At 34.6% G+C, this 23761-nt stretch overlaps 1 protein-coding gene across 6 annotated transcripts in view; it reads left to right on the forward strand.

Moving 5' to 3' along the window:
* UBR3 (ubiquitin protein ligase E3 component n-recognin 3) overlaps positions 1–23761 on the forward strand; it is a 190134-nt gene that overhangs the window by 33057 nt on the left and 133316 nt on the right. For 4 of the 6 annotated variants that reach the window (XM_065931732.1, XM_065931734.1, XM_065931735.1 and 1 more), the window contains exons 2-6: positions 3071–3210; positions 6171–6329; positions 10587–10730; positions 11276–11325; positions 23694–23760. In XM_065931732.1, coding sequence (XP_065787804.1) covers positions 3071–3210; positions 6171–6329; positions 10587–10730; positions 11276–11325; positions 23694–23760 — 560 coding nt within the window. The remainder of the gene's footprint in view (positions 1–3070; positions 3211–6170; positions 6330–10586; positions 10731–11275; positions 11326–23693; position 23761) is intronic. The other 2 variants (XM_065931733.1, XM_065931737.1) reach the window with 1 other exon arrangement.

The following is a 23761-nucleotide window of genomic DNA, read 5'->3' on the forward strand; positions in this document are numbered from 1 at the left end:
TGAGCCACCAGGGAAGCCCAAAGTATTAATAGATATTGTTAGAATGTCATCCAGAACTCGATCTATTTATCCTTCCATGTGTATGATAACAAATTTCTGAACATGCTTTCCAGCAAGTTAATAAAGTGAATTTTCCCTAATCTGCAAGATGAAAAAAACATTTTTATGTTATCAGAAATTTCAACCATACACAAAGGTAAAGATTGAACCTCCATACACCTATCATCGAACTCAATATTTATCAAGATTTTTGACATGTTTCCCTCATTTGCTTCTTTTTTCTCTTTTGCCAAAATGTTTTGAAATAAATCCCAAACATGTTTGATCACCGCCTTATATGTTTCAGTATATTTTCTTTCTTTAAAAAAATTTTTAGCCTTTTAGTGGAGAAAATTTCATACAGGTATAAAAGCAATGAGTGTAACTTAATTGATACAACATTTTATTAGGAAAAAACTCCTTTGGTGATGTTTTGTTAAGGACCAATTAAAACTGCATTCTTTTGTCTTGATGTCTTAAAAATCTGAAAGTGGTGGTACTTTATTGGCTTTGACGTTGGTCCACACTCTGCTTAATGAGTGTAAAAAAAACCCCTTATCAGTCTCCCAGTTTCTACAGTTATCAACTCAAGCTGGGCTTGGTATACTTCTACTTATTTTCCTTTACACAACCAAATTATTTTGAAGCTAGTCTCATACATTGTAGCATTTTATTCATAAACATTTATATAGAGATATCTAAAAGACAAGACTGTCCTATTCAGTGATAAGCACAATGCTGTTGTCATACCTCAACAAAGTTAATTCTTTATTACTGTTAAATATCCATGAACATTTTCTTACATAACCACAATGCCATTATCTTACCTAGTAAAATTATTTAACAAACTAGTACTCAGTTCTTATTTGGACTTGTGTTTTCTAAAGAATGCCTTTTCCAAGTTGGTTTAGGTTAGAATCCGTTCACATGTTATGTTTGGCTACTGGGTGTCTCAGGCCCTTTAACCCGTTCTCCTTCTGCCTTCTTTTTCTGTCGGCCACTGGCAGGTTGCAGTGATCAGTTGCAGTGATCAGTGGAGTCAGTTGTCCTAAATAATGTTCTACTTTGGTGATTTTTCTATTTGCTTTCTTATGGTGTCATTTAACTTGTTTCTTTATCTCTTAGCTCTAGAGACTTCACTACTTAGCTCTAGTGTCATTTCGGTTCAACTTGTTTGGTAAAAGCTCTTTGTAAATGGCACTGTGTACTTCAGAAGCATCGTAGCATCTGATTTTTTTTCCCCCTCTTCTGGTGATACTAAGATTGATATGGATGTCACAGTCTGCTCTCTAAGTGGAAAATTTCTCTTTAAGCCTTTCTTTAATGACTCCATTGCATGGGACAGTTATTTTATAGGTGTCACAAAATGGTGATTTTCTGATTGCTCATTTTTTATTTTAATAGCTTCATTCATTTGATTATTGCGGAACTTGAACATCTTTTCATATGTTTGCTGGTCATTCACTTCTTTTGTGAATTGCCCATGACCTTGGCTGTTTTTTTAATGAATTATTTTCTTTTTAACCCTTTTTTCGAGAGTTTAAAGATCATAGATATTAATATTTTATATGTTATAAATGTTTTTTTCCAGTTTGTAGTTGTTTTCTGCATAGAAACTTTTAATTTGTGTAGCCAATTTTTATCTTTCTTCTATGACTTTTGGTTTTAAATCTTACTTTGACTTATGTTCTTTGAGATAATATGAGTAATAGTTTATTTTCTTCCTGGTAAATTTTTTCCTGCTTGATTTTTCATCTGTGTGGAATATAGTTTGTATATGGTATAAGATAAGGATCAAATTTATTTCCTGCATGTAACCAATTCGTCCTTTAGCAATTTATTTAAAATTTTCTACCCACTCCCCCCACACATTAATTGACTTAGGTATTACATAGTCTGTTTCTAGAATCCATTGTGGTTTATTGATATCATATTATCACAGATTTTATTTTGTTTTTATTAAAAAATTTTTTTATTGGCATATAGTTTACAGCAAAGTGAATCAGTTATATATATATGCATATATCCACTCTTTTTTTGATTCTTTTCCCATATGGGTCATTATGGAGACATTACTGCATATTTTAAATTATATTGGATTTGTCTTATGTTTTAAAGTGTAGATCACTATCATTAATAATTTTGTAAGACGTTTTACTTATTTTCTTTCACACATATGATTTTTCATTTGAACTTTAGAATTAGTTTGTGACTAGTCCCATTGAAATTTAAATCTAATGTTACTGCATTTGGTGGAAGAGACTTTTTTTTTTTAAGTTTTTTTTCCATTTGGGAATGTGGTTTTTCTCTATTCAGATTTTTTATGTTTTTCAGCTAAAATAGTTTCTCCATCTGTTGTAATAAGTTTCTTTCTAGGTCTGTTTTATGTTTAGTGTGTTTATTTTGTGTTTGGTCACAAAATACCTTATTTATGACCATTCAGATTATAAATATAAAATAGTTTACTTCTATTTTGCTCAAATATACCAGTCATACTTTAAAATTAGTATAAATAAGATCAGAAGAAATGTGCATACTTAAGTGTATATACTTTTCAAATAAACTCTTAAGTATTTATATCACTTATCTATTCATTAATGCAATAAGTTTAAAATAGTTAAGGAATGGAAAATGCAAGTTTTTGAAATAATCCCAGTTTATAATTCCCAAGTTTGGGAAATAATCAGTTTTTGCTTAATGATTTATAAAGAGTAAAAGTAATAAATTAATCCTTGAAACTAATAAATTGCAGTTAAAAAGTAAAGTTGGTAACGAGATTTCTTTTTGTATTCTAGTTGAAATGTAACTGGTATGATGTTTTATTAGGAGGAAATCTTCCTCAGTGCCAATTTTTATTTAAAGACCAGTTAAAACTACATACTTTTAACTTGGTGCCTTAAAATCATAAAAAGAGTAAGACATTCCTTTTGATATTGGCCCACATTCTGTTTATGGATATTGTAAATAGAAATAATATATTCTTAGCAGATTTGACAGCACCATTAATTTTTTTTTCTTTTTCCTATTACAGGTTTTGCAAAAGGCATCAAATTAAATCAAGTTCAAATATTCCCTGTGTCCCCAAAGACTTACTGATGATGTCTGAATTTGTTCTTCCAAGATTTATTTTTTGTCTTATTCAGTATTTAAGAGAAGGCTATAATGAACCAGGTATGTTTAATCCATTTTTTGTTAGTACTGTTTTTAAGTTCTCAATTAACAAAGTTTAGCACTAACAATGAGGTGAATTTTTTCAGATACCTTTTTTTTTTTTTTTGGCTTAACGTTTTTTATGTGATGACTATGATTTACTAAATAAAAGCACACTAAATATCAATTATATAACCTCATGGATACCTTGTAGTAGGCACAGTGTGGCAGTCTCTTTTGCTGGGTCGTAAATGCCTCTGATCAAACTTATTTGGCCTTCTGCAGAAGAGGAAACAATTATTTTGTGGGGTTGAAGTGATCTGATTTGTGATTGTATTGTGATAGAGCAGAATTAAGAAGTCCTGAAAGTGTTTGACTTTAACTTAGATCTTTAGGAGATAATCTATTTCACCAATCTCTCTCCCTCCTCCTTTTTTGTAGAGGTCTATATATATTTATTCCTCTCTTTATATAACAACTTAGGTAACAAATTGCTTATTCCCGTATTGTTGGTAGAATGTATCTCTGTGAGCATCCTGATTGTATTGAAAAGAGAAAAGAAACATGCAAATTATCATTATTATTCTTACTTTTTAAGATTTAGTCACAATCTTGATTAATATGCTTTAGTTAAATGTCTTGATTTAGATATCATTTATTAAAGTTCTCAGTCTCACGTTGTGACTTACAGATATCAATTAGTGGTATGAACCAAACATTAACTTTTTGTGATGTCTTTTGCCTTTCTAGAGATACTTGCATTTTTATCATTTAAGGGCCTACATTTGCATTACTTTTAGAGCTTTTAAGTTATTTAATACTGTAAGTAATCTTAAATCCAATTTGAAGCTATGGCACACATGTTTATCTTCTCACTTGCATCGAGAAGTGTGAAGAATTATAGTATCGTCATCATTTCTAAAACTATTATGTTATTTGCATAGTAAACAAATACTTATAGTTTCTCACTTCTACATTTTAAGCAGAATATAGTCTTTTGTATTTGACAAATACTTCTGGTATGCATTAAAATAGAGAAAGGAATATTATTTTGATTTAGTCCCAAACTGCTTTCTCTTTGGCATGAAGGAACTGGAGACCAGCAGGGTTATTGAAATTTCCTTACATTTTATTTCGTGTATGTTAGTTAACAGATTTTTTGGATATTCACATTTTATGCTACAAGTGTCCTATTTTAGAAAAATAATAGGTAGAAATCACTTATTATGCAAATCTTAAAGCTTACCATTAGTTAATCAAAGAGTAATTAATATAAGAGTATATTTTATATTTATATTTTCCTTGGTGACACTTAACAGTTATAAGAGGTGGATGACATAGGTACATAGTTTTGATAATTATGTTACCATTATCCAAAAACATAAAGGAATGAATGGAAGCACTTTTTTTGTTTTAAGATAAATTTTGTGAACTTAGGTTCATGAACTTTTTCTCTCTGTATTACTGCTTGTACTCAGCATTAATTTCTTATGTCTATGCAAAAGTAAACTACTACATTCATTTGTGCATAGATCACTGTTTGAAATTAAAGAGAAAAAAAAAGATTAGAATGTTTGAAATCATCTAATCTGAGATAATGGAAGCTGAGGTAACCTTAATGGTTTGACAGTTACCTGGAATTCTATTTTCCATTTTACCCTACCATCCTTTCTGTCAGAGCTTGTGTTAGAGCTCCTAGAAATCAAAAACAAATGTTAATTAAATTTCTACTATGTTGTGACATAAGTCACTGGGGAGAATAGAAAGAAGAAGAATACACAGTATTGGTTTTCCAATGAGAAAGTAAGATTTTTGGCTTGGATTCCATGACTCAGGGTTATCTGTAATTTTATTCACAGATTATCTTTGAACTAGATTGGGGGTTCCTTGGGGATAGGAACTATGTCTTACTTAGTTTTGCTTCTCAGTGCTTGTCATATAGTAGATACTCAATGAATGTTTAAAGAACTTGATGTCTCCTTTTTTGGGCACACAGGCCCCCTGTTAGCTCCCTTATATGCATTGTTCTTTTAACCAGTTATAATTAAGCTGTAAATCTCTCTCTTCACTTCTTTCTTTTAGACCTCAGTTTTTCTAAAACATCTTTTTTTCTTCTCCTCTTATTAAATTGCTGTCCAGATTTCTAGATTTCTTCTCTTCCCCTCTACCAGCATATCTTGCCTGGTATTTTAAAATTGTTTTAGTAAAAACATCCATATTTTTCTAATTAGTTGCTTTGACTTTTAGCTAATAGAGTCTGTATTTTTGGAATATGATAAAGGATGGGTTATTTGCTACACAAATTTTAATTTAGAACTGATATAATTTTGTCCTAATATTCTTATACTATCTGAATATATTTGATTTCTGTCTTGTTTTGTTTTAGAGAGTAATCTTAACTTTTTCTTAAACTCTGTTCATCTAATTTTGAGATGATCTTTTGATTACATGTATATATCTGTAAGCATAGAACCCTAAGTTGAATGCATTTTACACATATTAAGTGATTAATACTTTACGAGTGAGTGAGTGAATGAGTGAGTGAAAGTCGCTCAGTCATTTCTAACTCTTTGAGACCCCATATACTGTGGTCCAGCAGACTCCTGTCTCCATGGAGTTCTTTAGGCAAGAATACTGGAGTAGGTTGTCATTTCCTTCTCCAGGGGATCTTCCTGACCCAGGGATTGAACCCAGGTCTCCTGCATTGTAGACAGATTCTCTACTGTCTGAGCCACTTGGGACACCCAGTACCTTATGAAGTCATCTCTTTTCTCCATCAGTCTTTTCTCAGAGGACTGAATTCCTAAACAACTCTACACTAGCTGGGTGCTGAGTAGGTGCCTGCTTTCTGGAAAGAGTTCTTATATTAACTTTTTGATTATAAAATGCTGTCATCTAAGTTACTGTGTTTTTAAGGGAATAAAACATTATTCTTAGCAAAATATTTTAAAGAAAATTGATTTTATTTTATTTGTTTTTAGCAGCTGATGTTCCATCAGAGAAAGACCTTAATAAAGTCCTTCAGCTTTTGGAACCTCAAATTTCCTTTTTAGAAGATCTAACTAAAATGGGAGGAGCAATGCGGTCTGTTCTTACTCAGGTTTTAACAAACCAACAAAACTACAAAGATCTGACTTCTGGTGAGTAAAATTTCAAAGAGAAGAAAGTTAAAATTTACTTATATTACTAACTAATGAAAAATAAAACTTAAAAGTAAAATGTAGGTTTTTTAGTAGAATGCTAAAGCTAAAAGTTATTAAGAATACTTCCTATATAATGGATAAAGAAACTGAACCCCAGAAATTAAATGACCAGTTCAAGACATCACAATTAACTGATTTTGGAGTTGGGGTTAGAACCCAGACTTACCAAGTTTGGTGTGACATATTTGTAATTATACTCTGCCTCCCTTTTTCCAAACACTAACAGCCATTATTCTTGTGTCTTCATGTTTGGTATCCTAAACTTTTATGTGTATGACCTCAGATTTTATACTGATGTAGAATTTAAGTTATGAAACTTAAAGTTGTTAAATATGTTTGTACTGTAATATAAAATAGTTTTTACACCTTTCAGTCAGTTCAGTTCAGTTGCTCAGTCGTGTCCGACTCTTTGCGACCCCATGAATCACAGTGCGCCAGGCCTCCCTGTCCATCACCAACTCCCGGAGTCCACTCAAACTCATGCCCATCGAGTTGGTGATGCCATCCAGCCATCTCATCCTCTGTCGTCCCCTTCTCCTCCTGCCCCCAGTCCCTCCCAGAATCAGGGTCTTTTCCAGTGAGTCAACTCTTTTCGTGAGGTGGCCAAAGTATTGGAGTTTCAGCTTCAGCATCAGTGCTTCCAATAAATATTCAGGACTGATTTCCATTAGGATGGGCGGATTGGATCTCCTTGCAGTCCAAGGGACTTTCAAGAGTCTTCTCCAACACCACAGTTCAAAAGCATCAATTCCTCGGTGCTCAGTATTCTTTATAGTCCAACTCTCATATCCATACATGACTACTGGAAAAATCATAGGTTTGACTAGATGGACCTTTGTTGGTAAAGTAATGTCTCTGCTTTTTAATATGCTGTCCAGGTTGGTCATAGCTTTTCTTCCAAGGAGCAAAGCATCTTTTAAATTCATGGCTATGGTCACCATCTACAGTGATTTTGGAGCCCCCCAAAATAAAGTCTGTCACTGTTTCCATTGTTTCTCCATCTATTTGCCATGAATTGATGGGACTGGATGCCATGATCTTAGTTTTCTGAACATTGAGTTTTAAGCCAACTTTTTCACTCTCTTCTCTTTCACTTTCATCAAGAGGCTCTTTAGTTCTTTGCTTTCTGCCATAAGGGTGGTGTCATCTGCATATCTGAGGTTATTGATATTTCTCATTGCAATCTTGATTCCAGCTTGTGCTTCATCCAGGCTGGCATCTTGCATGATATACTCAGCACATAAGTTAAATAAGTAGGATGACAATATACAGCCTTGATGTATTCCTTTCCCGATTTGAAACCAATCTGTTGTTCTGTGTCCAGTTCTAACTATTGGCTTCTTGATCTGCATACAGATTTCTCAGGAGGCAGGTCAGGTGGTCTGGTATTCCCATCTCTTTAAGAATTTTCCACAGTTTATTGTGATCCACACAGTCAAAGGCATTGGCGTAATCAATAAAGCAAGAGTAGATGTTTTTTTGGAACTCTCTTGCTTTTTCGATGATCCAGTGGATGTTGGCAATTTGATCTCTGGTTCCTCTGCCTTTTCTAAAACCAGCTTGAACATCTGGAAGTTCTCGGTTCATGTACTGTTGAAGCCTGACATGGAGGATTTTGAGTATTACTTTGCTAGCGTGTGAGATGAGTGTGATTGTGTGGTAGTTTGAGCATTCTTTGGCATTGCCTTTCTTAGGGATTGGAATGAAAACTGACCATTTTCAGTCCTGTGGCCACTGCTGAGTCTTCCATATTTGCTGGCATATTGAGTGCAGCACTTTCACAGCATCATCTTTTAGGATTTGAAATAGCTTAGCTGTAATTCCATCACCTCCACTAGCTTTGTTTGTAGTGATGCTTCCTAAGGCCCACTTGACTTCACATTACATGATGTCTGACTCTGTGGGAGTGATCACACCATTGTGGTTATCTGGGTCATGAACATCTTTTTTGTATAGTTCTTCTGTATATTCTTGCCACCTCTTAATCTCTTCTGCTTCTATTAGGTCCATACCATTTCTGTCCTTTATTGTGCTCTTCTTTGCATGAAATTTCCCCTTGGTATTTCTAATTTTCTTGAAGAGATCTCTAGTTTTTTCCATTCTATTGTTTTCCTCTATTTCTTTGCATTGATCACTGAGGAAGGCTTTCTTATTTCTCCTTGCTATTGTTTGGAACTCTGCATTCAAATGCGTATATCTTTCCTTTTTTACTTTGCCTTTCTCTTGTCTTCTTTTATCAGCTCTTTGTAAAGCCTTGTCAGACAGCCATTTTGCCTTTTTGCCTTTCTTTTTTTGGGGATGGTCTTGACTGCTGCCTCCTGTACAATGTCATGAACCTCCGTCCATAGTTCTTCAGGCACTCTGTCTCTCAGATCTAATGTGTTGAATCTGTTTGTCACTTTCACTGTATAATAGTAAGGGATTTGTCTCTTACAAACTATAAAACCGAGTCTTGAGAAATTCTATGTGATCAGGCTGTAAGTCTTGCAGAATTAAAATTTACACTCTTCAAAGGAAGATAGCAGAATCCAGATTCTAAGATAATGTGTCATCAGAATATCCAGTATATAATAAATACTGCCAGACATACATAAAAATAAGAAATTGTGCAGTGTAACCGAGAAAAAGGACACCAATAGAAATTGACCTTGAAATGGCCTAGATGTTAGATTTAGCAGATAAAGAGATTAAAAAACTATTATAGATATGTTCAAGAAGTTAAAGGAAGGTATGTTCAACTAAATTAAGAAATAATTATAGGAAAGTTTTGTGTTCTTTTGGTCACACTGCCTGGGATGCCGGATCTCAGTTCCATGACCAGAGAGTGAACCTGCACCCCTTGCAGTGGAAGCAGGGATTCTTAACCACTGGACCACCAGGGAAGTCCCTGAAATATATTTTGTTAATTAAAAGTATTGCAAAAATTTCATTTATTGTTACTAAGATAAACACATGATTTTTATTATTCAGAAGATATTTAGTCATTTCTTACATAGGACCCTTGAAGTCCTTTATTTTTTATAAACTGTGGTTGTTTAATTTTGGACTTGAATTGAAGGATAGATGTATTCCTGTTTAATATGTGCTGAAGGTTTTCTTTTCTTTTTTTTTTTTTAATTAGCCCAGAGATTGGACAGAGATTTAAAAAAACAAAGCTATTCTATTCTAATTATTGAGACTAGCAAAGAGAGGAAATTGAGGAAAGCTCAGCAACTATTAAAGAAACTCATTTACTATGTACTTTTATAATCAGAGAGATTGAAACCTTAATTAAAGATGTATAGTCTCCTTGTGTGTGTGTGTCTGTTTGCTTAGTCACTCAATTGCGTCTTGACTCTTTGTGACCCCATAGACAGTAGGCTGCCAGGCTTCTCATCTTAAGAGGTGGCAAATGACATGGTAACTTGGCTTTCAGAGAATAATTTTTCTTTTAAAGAACTTTCAAATGTCAGTATTTTCTTTTATTATTATTCTATTCTCCATAATATACTAGAAACCAAAATAGAAGACAAACTTCACATTAATATGATCAAATACTAAGTGAAATGTCTAGGATTGTTTAATTCTAGAACCTAAACTTCTCAAAATTTTGGAATAAATTTGTTTTAAGTGATACTTCTGTACAAGTTATGCTTTTAATTACCTCAGTGTCATTATAAAAACATTTTATGCTTGGCAAAACAGAAATTAAGAATAGTCTCAGTTATAATATTTGAAAATTCCACTCAAGTATTATCTTCCTTAGGAACCCTTTCCAAAAACTTTGCTTTGGGTAAGTCTGGTTGCATGGTATTATAAGAGCACAGATTGTGAATCCAAATGGTGAAGTCTGCTGCAGGTTTGTCACTTACCATATTATCTGCCTTTCTTTACAATAAAAGTTCCTTGAAGATAGGAATCGTGTTTTATTAATCTTTGAACCCCCTGTGTTTTGTATGTAATCTCTAGCATCTTTAAGATGACCAGTTACTTGTTGAATTTCATTATTTACTATAAACATGCTGTACATTACTAATGCCAAACATGAGCACAGAAATGTCTGATAGCTATTTTATATTATTCATTCTAGGGTTTCCCCTCCAATTAGAATAGTCATCTATTTTATATGTGTATACATTATTTATTGAGGTGGCGGTACTTATGTTTTGAATGGAAAATTTTTTTTCTGATTTTTAAATGTACTTTAAATATTAGGTCTTGGAGAAAATGCTTGTGCAAGGAAAAGTCATGAAAAATACCTTATAGCTTTGAAGAGCTCTGGACTTACATATCCTGAGGATAAACTTGTATACGGTATACAAGAGCCATCTGCTGGCGCTAGCACTCTGGCAGTTCAAGGTTTGTTTAAATATTTAATTTGAACAATGGTAACTTTTCTGTATTTAAACAAGAAACCCCTCAAGCTTTACTCATTATTGAAGAAATTTAAGTGCTGTGTCATTCTTTGTAAGGAAAGTAATAAAAATAGTAAAAATTTGTAAGCAAGAAAGGATAGATTAGTCAAAGAAGATACTCTGTTTTTCTTCAAAGGGATTCAGTTAGTTTATCAAAGGTTCTAGTTTGAACTCATGAAAAATGTAGCAGTTGCTATTTAATAGTAGCCCAAAGCTTTAGTAGTTCAATATTTTAGTAAACCAAGCAATCCTTCTGAAACATTATTTGTGATGATTAAATCTGGGTTTTCACTGGAGGTTTCCTATTGAAGTATAAACTGATTGGGCCCAGATTTATTAAAGATAACTGTTGAATTCTGCCAAGATAACTGTTAGAATGAGTTATCTTAACAAAACTTTAGCTTTTGATATTGTTATGTTTTAAAATAATTTTAAGTTTAAAGCAATATATAACAGTTATGAAGGGCAACGTTTTTCTCCTTTCCAAAGGTTTTGCAAGTGCAGCAGGAACATTGGGACAACTAGATTCTTCAGATGAGGTGAGTTAACATTTGAAACATTTAAAAAGTAGAATTTAAAAGTTTTAGAAATAACATACAAATCTGTGGATGTTTTGTAGTTGAAATTCTTCATTTTGTAGACATGAATACTGAAGCCCAGAGTGGAATAACTTAGTCAAGGTCACAGAATTACTTAGTGACAGGACGAGGACTGCAACTAGATTTTTACTTCTTATTTGTAAATTCATTTCTCTTTTCATAGTTTAGAAACAAGAGCTAGGAAGTCATAGATATTTCTCCTGTGAAAATATCCCCAAATTTATCCAAGTGGTGGTCATATGTACAATGAAATTATTTTTTAAAAAATTAGCTAAGTCTAGAATAATTTGCTAGAAGAATATGAAATGTGCTTCTTTTCTAATCTCATAATAAAGTTATATCTTATATCTCAAGAGTTATTAAAAGCAAAGTACTGAGAAAGAGGCTGTCAGGTTGAAATGTCAGTTTTTATAGTTTATTAATAATATTTCTAATAAATTACATATAACGTTCCTATAGCTTGTTAGTATACAATTTATAAGGAAAAATTTCTTTTTGATCTCTATTTGTTTATAATCTTGGTTTTTATAAAACTTAAATTCCATATTTTTATTGATTTAGACATTTAATGTTGGACATTCTAAAAACTAAATTGTTTTTAAGCATTTACATTTTTTTCCTTTGAAAAAACCCATTTTGATGTGATAATGTCATATGAACTAAGCCAAATAGCCTTCTTTTGAAAGCATGATTTCTTTTATGGATATGTTACAATTGATCTCATGCCTTATAATTTAAAGTTTGTAGTAGCATGTTTCCCCTGTAAGAAGGCTCATTTAATTAACGATTAACAGGAACTTGTTAATTTTCAACAAATTGAATAGTCAGTTTAGTATACTACTTTTGAATAGCCAGTGGTGACTTTAATTGTACGTAAGTACATTGTAGCGACACCGTATTTTATGGTAGGGTACTGGAAGGAGGTCCTTCTGTGTGAGTGCACGCCCAGGGTGGGGGTGTAGTGCTTCTGAATTTCTTCTAGAAGTAACTTTGTGAGGGATATCAGAGGATTTGAAATAGGGCCTTTCTTTGTTCATTACCATTGCTCTTACTCTGTTCTTCTTTAGGTCCTCTCTGTGTTCCTTCTGTTCATTTCTCTTGGACTCTTTGTTTCAGCAACTTCTATGTGTAATATAATTTATATAATCATTTGCTCCTTAATTATGATTATGTTTCAGTAAATACTTGTTGATGGTGACTTCAAAATACTTAATTTCAATTTGCATCCTCATAAAATGCTATTTTTGTGATAGTAGCTGAGACCACCTAGAGTTTGTGAAGCATACTTAATATTTATATTTAAAGACAGTAAGATTTTTTTGATCTTTAAATTGTTTTTTATAACTAAACTTTTAGTTTATTTAAAAGTGCTTTTTAACTAACAATAAAACCTATGAGCCAGCAGTCCCACTACTGGGCATATATCCTGAGAAAACCATAATTCAGAAAGACACATGCACCTCAATATTCATAGCAGCACTATTTACAATTGCCAGTACATGGAAATGACCTAAATGCTCATCGATTGATCAATGGATAAAGAAGTCGTGGTACATGTATACAGTGGAATATTACTTAGCCATAAAAAGGGATGAATGTGAGTCAGTTGAACTGAGGGGTATGAACATGGAGCCTGTTATACAAAGTGAAGTAAGTCAGAAAGAGAAAAACAAATATAGTATATTAATACATATACATGGAATTTAGATGCTTTTGAACTGTGGTGTTGGAGAAGACTCTTGAGAGTCCCTTGGACTGCAAGGAGATCCAACCAGTCCATCCTAAAGGAGATCAGTCCATCCTAAAGGAGATCAGTTCATTGAAAGGATTGATGCTGAAGCTGCAACTCCAGTACTTTGGCCACCTCATGCGAAGAGTTGACTAATTGGAAAAGACCCTGGTTTGGGGAGGGATTGGGAGCAGGAGGAGAAGGGGACGACAGAGGATGAGATGGCTGGATGGCATCACCGACTCAATGGGCATGAGTTTGAGTGGACTCCGGGAGTTGGTGATGGACAGGGATGCCTGGCGTGCTGCAATTCATGGGGTCGCAAAGAGTTGGACACAACTGAGCGACTGAACAGTCTGACTGACTGCCTGATGAAATTTAGAAAAATGGTACTGATGATCCTGTTTGCAGGACAGGAATAGAGATGCAGACATAGAGAGTGGACTTGTGGACCCAGCAGGGGAAGGAGAGGGTGGGATGAATTGAGAGAGTAGCATTGACATATATACACTACCACGTAGTAAAACAGATAACTAGTGGGAGGCGGCTCTATAACACAGGGAGCCCAGCCTGGTCTCTGTGATGCCCTAGAGGGGTGGCATGGCAGTGGGGTGGGAGGGAAGCTCAAGAGGAAGGGCATATGTGTATATACACTTACGGCTGATTCACTTTGTATGGCAGAGACCAACGCAACATTGTAAAGCAGTTATCCTCGAATTTAAAAAAAGTACTTTTTATACTTTATGTATTTATCGTATTCTTTAATTGGGATGAAAATAGGGTCATTCAAGCATCTGAAAACTTAAGAATTTGAAGTAGAGTTGTTCAGCTGGATGTAAATTGAAGGGATACCCACTTTGGTTTTTCTTTAAAAGGAACTTGAGCTTTTGTTAGGCAGATCTGAGTTTGAATATTGCCTCATAGTATCGCAATGCTTTCTGCCAGGTGTTAAGTTTCTTAATATGACTTTTCTCATGAAAAAATGGTGATTATTATAGTGTTAGGATTAAAGGGAATAATGTATGTATTACCTCTCATGAACCAGATACAAATTAGACTCTTGATAAATGTTTTTTGTCCTAGTGCTTTGTATGTAGAAGGGATTCAAATACTGAAATTTTCAGCTACCATGGTTCATATGATAGACATTTTTGCTTGTCTTTCCAGAGAAAATAAGTTTATTAAAGCATGGATTAAGAGTAATGAAGTTTATTTTTAAAATTTTAAATTGAAAGTTTACTCAAATTTTATACATTGTAGTTGTTTTACCAGTATTCTGAAATATGAATAAGCTACAGTTTATCCAGTCTTTTTATAATTTCCAATTTTTTATTATAAGATACAGTGCTTGTATTTCTTTTCAAGCAGATAACTCTCTAAGGTATGGAATTGCTTGACTACAGGGTGAAAAGTGAAAGTGTTAGTTGTTCAGTTGTGTCTGACTCTTTGGAACTCCATGGAGTGTAGCCCGCCAGGTTTCTCTGTTCATGGGATTTTCCAGGCAAGAATACTGGAGTCGGTAGCCATTCCTTTCTCCAGGGATCTTCCTGACCCGGGGATCAAACCGGGGTCTCTTCTGTCTCCTGCATTGGGAGGCATGTTCTTTACCACTAGTGGCATCTAGAAAGCCCCAAACTAAAGGGTAGGCATATCTTAAATTTTATTAGATTGTATGTTTCTGTTTAAAAAAGGCACACACACATATTTAAGATGACAAGTATGGAAAAGTACAAAGACCAGACCATTACCCAGGGCCAGTCATAGAAGGATTTTAGTGATAGGAAAATTTCTATTTTAAGATTGCAGTCATAATTTTTTTAATCAAAAATTTCATATATGTTTTATTGACCTACATACTAACAAAGTCAAATCTTGAGCTAGAAATAGAAAAGTTGTGTAATATAGCAAAACAAAAATGAAGATCAGAAGGAGGCAATTTGAAGGTTTAAAAAATTATGAATTCTAGAGCATTCCTCTTGCCTAACTTGCTTGTAGATGAGGAAGCTGAATTTCAAATAATTAACTGATCCACTCGACAAGTGAATTCCATCTCGTTAGTAGTAGAGTTGCAAATGGATGCTAGGTCTCCTCTCTGCTGGTCTAGAGTTTTTAATGTAAGTTAGTTAAACCCAACCGTTCTTATTATTTCTGTGCAGCAAATTTGTCCTAAACTTTGTTGCTTACAATTAGCATTTTTTGTTTTGTTAACAATTTTATGACTCAGAAATTTGGGAATGGCAGCTGGGCAGTTCTCACTTAGGTTATCTCATGAGACTCCTGTGATTTGTTGGCTGAGAAACTGCAGTCATCTGACGGGTCAGCTGAACTGGAGATATAAGATGCTTGGACAGGGCTACCTCTTGGTGCTGGTTGTGCCCAGGGAGCTCCGCCTGCATGGGGCTTCTCCAACATGAGGTCTCAAGTTGTTGGACTTCTCATGTAGTTGTGGCTTTTCCTAATGTGAGTAACTCAAGAGCAGCAGCTGTGGAGCCTTTTCTGTGTTAGCCTTGGAATTTTACATGCTATCACTGCCACTGCATTCTGTTCCTTATGAGTTGGCTAAGATGGGTTCAATGCAGAAGGAGGCAAATTCCAACTCTCAGAAGATAGGAATGTCAAAGAGTTTGTAAACATGTTTCAAAATTTCCACAACCAGGATGTGAAATTTGCCATTCTTTTTCCTGGATTCTCTTGGTAGCCTAGAAATGACTGGTGATTATAGCTAAATACAATACCAGTAGTTTATTATGTATTTTCCTGTCTATTTAAGTGATACTTGTCTGTTTGGGAAAACTATAAGATGATAATGAAATACCACTTTAGCCATAAATGGCAACTATAGGGTTTTAAAGAAGATCAAAGTTTTTCTTAGTAGAATAGTTATATTATTATATCTCAAGAGAATGAAAGCTTATATTTAAAGTTAAAAGAGAGTTTTTAAAAAATTGATCTTTGCCTTTGTAGAATGAAAAGGGACATATTAAAATTTTACTAGGATTCATTGCAGCTTAAGGAACAGAATATAGTTTTGAATTTGATTAAAACGGAAACTAAAATTATCATAACTTTTCTGCTAATCTTGGAGTCTCTTGTGCTTTTATTTCTTAATGAGAAACTTTATTTTATTAGGACCAGTGATTTGGATGGAAAAAGCTTCCTTTTGTGCCTAGGTAATCATAAATAGAAGTTAATTGAGCTTTAATGTGATATATTTAGAGGGAAAATATAAGAATTTCCATCCTCTTAAAAGCTTTATTGTGGTATATCGCTTTACAACTTTATGTTATTTTCTGCTGTACAGCGAGGTGAGCCAGCCACGTGTATATGTGTGCCCTCCTGTGGGGAGTTACTACCACCTCAGGCATCACGGGGCAACAGGCAGAGTTCCCTGTGCTGACAGCGTGTGCTCAGTTGCCCAGTCATCTCTGACTCTTTGCACCCCCATGGAATGCAGCTTTCCAGGCTTTTGGAAATTTCCAGGCCATGAAATTCTCCAGGCAAGAATCCTGGAGTGGGTTGCCATTTCCTACTCCAGGGGATCTTCCCAACCTAGGGATCAAATCCATGTCTCTTGCATTGTAGGCAGATTCTTTTCCTATTGTGCCACCTGCAGAGCCTAATGATGTTTGAAAAAACTGATGACTTCAGTATTTTAAATTTGTATTATAGTTCTTTTTGAAGCATTTTTGCATATACAAATGATGAAAATGCAAGCAGTAATTTAATAAAGAATGGAATAATTAAAGGAGAAAGTAGATGAAAGGATAAGGAGATGGAAAATGTTAATAGAAAATGTACCAGAATTGATGCTTTTTAACTGTGGTGTTGGACAAGACTCTTGAGAGTCCCTTGAACTGCAAGGAGATCCAACCAGTCAAAGGAAATCAATCCTGAATATTCTTTGGAAGAACTGATGCTGAAGCTGAAGCTCCAGTACTTTGGCCACCTGATGTGAAGAACTGACTCATTAGAAAAGACCCTGATGCTGGGGAAAATTGAAGGCAAACGGAAAAGGGGACGATGGAGGATAAAGATGTTTGGATGGCATCACCAAATCAATGGACATGAGTTTGAGCAAGTTCTGGGAGTTGGTGATGGACAGGGAAGCCTGATGTGCTTCAGTCCGTGGAATCACAGAGTCAGACATGACTGAGTGACTGAAGTGAACTGAGATACAGATGTTCTTGAACAAATATCTATTTTATGCCATTAAAAAAATTCATTAAAGCTTTTAAAGCCATATTGCATTTTATTTTGCAACTGTGGTCACAAATTATATGTTTGCTCTTAGCATTTATATTTGATATTTAGTGAAGAGCTGAATATGGCTTAAGGATTGGAATTTCTACACGCTTACTCTACAGACCCTTAGGGTTATTGAACAAACCCCTTTTGTGATTTCATTCTTATAGTTTAGCAAAGTATATGAAAAGGGAGACAGGATGAGAAGAGGGCAATGACATCTCAAAAACTGCTGTAGAGAGGGAGTTATAACAATTAGAAAATGTTGTAAGTTAGAATTGGAAGAGATCCTAGGCATAGTCTAATTCTGCCAATTTGAAAAATGAAGAAACAGGTTTGAAACTCTTAACAGCAGCAAGATTTCTCCTGTTTAAAGTTTTACTTGAATGAGCATACTGCTGTCTACTTAATTTTATTCTTACAAGTTGTGTCAGATATTTGTCCCTGCTGTCCCTAGAGTAACAGAACATTATGTACTCAGTAGGGCTATTTATACACATGACACTCTTTATACTACTACTTCTTACTGTTTTTTTTTTGTGTGTGTGTGTGTATAGCTAATGTGTAATAAGAGTTGAAAATGTTCTTTGTGTTGAATGAAGCTGAAATAAAACAGAAACACATTTTAACTTTATGAAGTATTTTAAAATGTGAATTTATGTTTATTCATTTTTTGTTTAGATTTGTTCAGTCATCAGATAATTCAGTTCAAAAGAAAATTATCTCCAATATTATATGTACGTGGGTGTAATAGAGAGTTTCTTAGAGAAAATAGAACCGTTTAAATCAAGATAACTTTTCAAGGAAAGATTATTTTCACTGTGGCTATTACCATAAGCAGTGTATGTCTATTTATCTATGTGTATTGACCAGATCATTAATCTTTGTGACTTTGATACATTTAGCTGTTAATACAAATTAAATAAATAAATAAACACAGGTTTTTTTCCCCCAGTGTAACCATAAAATTTGAATGTCCATTGTGGAAAAATTGACAAATAGAAAAAAGAAAACATTTACCTCCAGCTGTGCTCTCCAGAGATTATCACTGTTTATTAATTTGCTTTTTTGCCTGTAGTCTTCTGTATTTCATGCTCTTACATAAGAGAAATAATCACTTAACAAAATAAGTTACTATGTAAATGTGCTCTCAATATTCTTGCTTTTATTCAAGAAAGAATCCAGTGAAGAGTTAAAACTAATTTGATCAGAACTTGTAGCAAAAGCAGGATTATTGCAATTGAAAGCTAAAGTAACTTTTCATAAATGAATCAGTTCAGTTCAGTTCAGTCGCTCAGTTGTGTCTGACTCTTTGCGACCCCATGAATCGCAGCACACGAGGCCTCCCTGTCCATCACCAACTCCTGGAGTTTACTCACACTCATGTCCATTGAGTCGGTGATGCGATCCAGCCATCTCATCCTCTGTCGTCTCCTTCTCCTCCTGCCCCCAATCCCTCCCAGCATCACGGTCTTTTCCAGTGAGTCAGCTCTTCACATTAGGTGGCCAAGTATTGGAGTTTCAGCTTCAGCATCAGTCCTTCTCCTTTAGGATGGACTGGCTGGATCTCCTTGCAGTCCAAGGGAATCTCAAGAGTCTTCACCAACACCACAGTTCAAAAGCATCAATTCTTTGTCGATCAGCTTTCTTCGCAGTCCAACTCTCATATCTATACATGACCACTGGAAAAATCATAGCCTTGACTAGATGGACCTTTGTTGGCAAAATAATGTCTCTGCTTTTTAATATGCTATCTAGGTTGGTCATAACTTTCCTTCCAAGGAGTAAGCGTCTTTCAATTTCATGGCTGCAATCACCATCTGCAGTGATTTTGGAGTCCAAAAAATAAAAAAGAAAAATATGACTTTACTTTTAGAGGTACAAGGTTTGAATTTTAATTAGTTATAAATTACATTAATGGTAAAAGATAAGAGTGGGGAATCACAGAAATTTTGGTGAGGAGGCCTTGGAAATAGTTAAGACATTTCTTTGCCAGTTTAGCGTTTGATTTTATGACATTCCTCACAAATGATCAGCCTCTCCATAAACACTTCCAGTGGTTGAGAGCTGACCTAGCTTATGAGGCAACCCGTTCCTTTGTTTGATAGCTCTAATTATTAGGAATCTCTTCTCAATACTGTTAAATATTATAATTTTCCCACCTTTCTTCTTGTTTTCCCCTATAGAAACATTTTAATTTTACTTCCCTTAGACACCCCTTTAACTTTTTAGCTTTAGTTATACAGTATTCTCTGCTGTTGTTCATAGCTCTTTCACCTCTTCATTCCCTTTTAAAATTATGATCTGATTTGGTATAGAGTCACAAGGATAGCTTATCATGAAGCATGTTGTGGCTTCCTTTAGCCTAAGGTTTTTTGTTAGCATTTTAGCAGCAGTACTAAACTGTGGCAGAAGCTCCAATGAAATACTCAGGTCCCTCACTCACTCACCCCTTCAGATTTACAGCTGACAAGTTTGAGAGCTCCCTCTCTGCTTTGTTTTGTAAAATTGATTTAAAGCAAACAATCTCGTGTTTCAGTGGCTTACATAAATGTTTTCATTTTATTCTAGTTTCTCAAGATCTCCTTTGGATTTTATTTTTATAATCTGCTATGTTAAATGTTCATTTAAGCCTTGTGTATTTTGTATTAACATTCTTTGAGTATTGTTTTAACCAACTGTGAACTTGACTTCTTTTTATGGAGCTCATATTTTTTCATCTGTCCAGTAAATCCATCAAAGAAAGAAAGGTTAATTTGGGTTGAAAAACCACCTGTAAATTTTTCAGTCTAGGAGTTTGAATCTGTTTTCTGGGGGAATGGGGGGCAAGGTAGGGGTAAGGGTCTTCTCTGATATTGGACATAGATATCAAACTCAGCTAGGAAGGGAGTCTACCTGTGCCTGAAACACACATAGCAGTGTTGTCTACTTCTCTACTCAGGAACCTAGGTAACATTTTGAGTGTTTCTGAGAGCTGTATGAATGCTGTCTCAGTTGAGGTTGTTTATTTCCTCTTGTTCATGGGACCCGTTATTTTCCCCCAGGGTTCTATACTGTTTTCTCGTGGATAAAAGGGGAAGAACTCTTAACTCTCCATCTTGAGTTTGGGGTGGGGTCTTGTTGTCATGATAACTAAATTGTTTTCATCTTCCTTAATGCCTGAATATCCCACCACTGGAAGTTATTCCTGTTCGTTGAAACTGTTGTTTTTTCTTGGTATTTGCCTAGTGGCCCAGTAGTTAAGACTGCATGCTTCCACCGCAGGGGCGGGTATTACATCGCTGGTTGGCGAACTAAGATCCTACATGCTGCGAGGTGCGGCCAAAAAAAATAGAACTTGAAATAGATAATACACTAATCCACTATCTTGAGTAGATTGTTGTATTTAGGATTGGAAATCATAATTAGTATTAAAAACATTCATTAGCTTAAAGCTATAATTCATTGTTATTGAATTAGTAGAAAATTAATATTAACAAAAAGATGATGAAATTACCTATTACTCTATCACTTAGAGGTGACTTACTCTAATCATATATATTCTAACAGATTTTATATATGGTATATTTTAGAGGCTCCATGCTATATATGCTATTCTGTAACCTGCTTTTCTTACTAATGATAGTTTTAAACACCTGTAACAGAGAGTATATTTTAACAGATTTTATTTGTGTGTGGTATCACTACTTAAATGGTTTCATACTCCATATGCTATCTTTCATGGTATGCTTTTTTTTTTTTCTATTTATAGTAATAGTTCTGAACATTTACCTGGTCATAATGAATATGGAACTCTAGTGTTGTTTTTCTTTAAAGAGTATATTTGTGCTATAATTTACTTCCCTAATTCTCTGCTTTGCTGTTGGAAACCAAAGTTGTTTTTTTTTTTGCCATTGTAAATAATATTGTGATGAGTGTTATGCAGATAGTTCCTATTCACTTGTCTGATTATTTCTTTAAGATAAATTCTTAGAACTGGAATTTCTGTTCCAGTGATAGATATAGTTTAACAACTTTTCATATGTGTATTGACAAATTGCCATTCAGGAAAATTGTTCTGTTATATACTCTCTCAAGTGTAGTATAAGACTACCCATTATCCCACCTTTTTAAATGGAGGTAGACTCCCTTCCTAGCTGAGTTCGATATCTCTGATGATGTCAGGCTAATCTTTGTTTCTAGACTTTTGTCTTTGTGCCTTCTTGGAATGACTTTCCTCTCCCTAGCTGGACTAATTTTACTTGTCCTTTAAAGCATGAGTTTGGGAAATTTTTAAAACTTTGTATTGTCATGGCCATTGCTTGACCAAAGATGCACTTTTCACAGGAAGTTTTTATTTGAAATTATGAAATAATCCTAACCTGGAATATAATATTGAAAGTTTTTTTTTTCTTTTTCTCTGGTCAGGAGAACAGTTTAATAAATGATTATTAGCTAAAATCTCAAATTTTAAAATCTTCGGGGTCTTGTGGCATGGTTTACATTCGTGTATCTGTCTTTTATGGCTCAAAATTTCATACTGACTGAGTTTCTCTTTGCACAAGGTGAGGGTGGCAAAAGAAGAGGGAGTGGAGTTTGACTGTCATTATTGCTGCCAAGTAGATGACCATAGAGGCCTGGCTTTGGTGGGGGTTAACAGAGGGCATATGGAAGTGCTTAGTAAATGCTGGATGACTGAGCTGTGAGGTATCTTTGGGAACCCCCAGACTGGTCCTGAGGGCTGATGCTGGACTTGTCAGAAACTTGCAGTTAAGTCTTGGTATGTAGGCCAAGAATACTACACCAGTGGGTTGAACCACAGCATAAAGCTGAGGCTTTTCTGCTTTGGAGGTTTGATTTAATTGAGAAAGTGTCTGGGAATTTGTACCATGGTTCTATCCTGCCATCAGCATAATTGGTTAGCACAACAGACAGTATGCCAAAATACTACCACACATGTCTTTATAATACCAGTTGGCTCATATATGTTTGGAAAATAGGAAAAGGATGTCAGTATAACATGGGAGTTTTGGATTCCTATGCAATCTTTCCTGAACTGTTCAATAGTTCAGGAGATCTGGGATAATGGGGTACAGTCATATCCTTTATCTGGAGAGAAACAGACCCTCATCTGCGAAGGGAGCAGGAACCTTTTCAGCAACATTTGAAGAAAATAGAACTGAGCACCTGCACCCATGGCTTCCTGCTTTAGAGGCACATTCCTGGCTTCACTGTTGGTTTTACTACTGGCAGGCTACTTCCTTTGGTCCTCTTCCGTTTATGTTGTCTCAGCCAGCTAGCTTCCCACTCTGTTGTGGTGGTATGTTGTTAACATCCCGTGAGACACACTCAAACCACTCCAAGATGTTTGCCTGGGCATTCAAATGATCTCCCCAGGTACCAATTATTGCTTTTGTTATTTATTTGGTTATACACTTTCTTGGTTACAGAATAGGTTGTGAATGGTCTGTCCCTCACTCTTCTTTTGTTTTTTTTGTCCCTTACTCTTCTATTCCCCATAAGCCTTGTTATTTTTAATGTGAGGTATTTTTTCAGGAATGGATATATCACATGTGAGCAGAAATACATATATTTTCTTCTTGGATTTCTTTCCTAGTGAAAGTGAAGTTGCTCAGTCATGTCCAACTCTTTGCGACCCCATGGACTGTAGCCTACCAGGCTCCTCAGTCCATGGAATTTTCCAGGCAGGAGTACTGGAGTGGGTTGCCATTGTCTTCTCCAGGGATCTTCCCGGCCCAGGGATCGAACCTGGGTCTCCTGCATTGCGGGCAGATGTTTTACCATCTGAGCCACATAATAATTTGTTTTTATTAATATGTTTTTTGACCATCAACTCCAGCTTCTAACATACTGTGTTTATTTTTCAGAACTTGATCTCTTGAACTCATTTGTTTGTATTAGACTCTTCAAAACTTTTCCTCTATTCATTGTTTTAATCTCCTTCTTCTTCTCTTCCCTCCTATGCTAATCTTTTCCCTCCTCCCCTTTAGCTTCTTTGTGCATTTAATATTTTGTTTATAAGCTTAGGAAGATTTTTATTTGGGGATTTTGGGGCATTTGAGAGTCTTTCATTAGAGACACAGATTAAGTTTAAGAACTCTTGCATTTTAATCCTAAGAATTTTCATGATATATTTAATTATAATGCTAATTTTAAATTAAAAGTTATCAGTATTAAAATATATTTTATTATAGCAGATACATAAGAGTAAAATTGATAATATGTAAACACACCTATATTTTATATTTAATATAATTTTTAAGCATACTTAAATATACATAAAATATATAAATTCATGACTAGGACTACAAATAACACTAATTTTGTTTTTCTCCAGGAGGATCAAGATGGGAGTCAAGGTCTGGGCAAGAGAAAGAGGGTCAAACTAAGCAGTAACACCAAAGG

This window comes from Muntiacus reevesi, chromosome 3 (assembly GCF_963930625.1).
Source record: "Muntiacus reevesi chromosome 3, mMunRee1.1, whole genome shotgun sequence".
NCBI classification, from domain to species: Eukaryota; Metazoa; Chordata; class Mammalia; order Artiodactyla; family Cervidae; genus Muntiacus; species Muntiacus reevesi.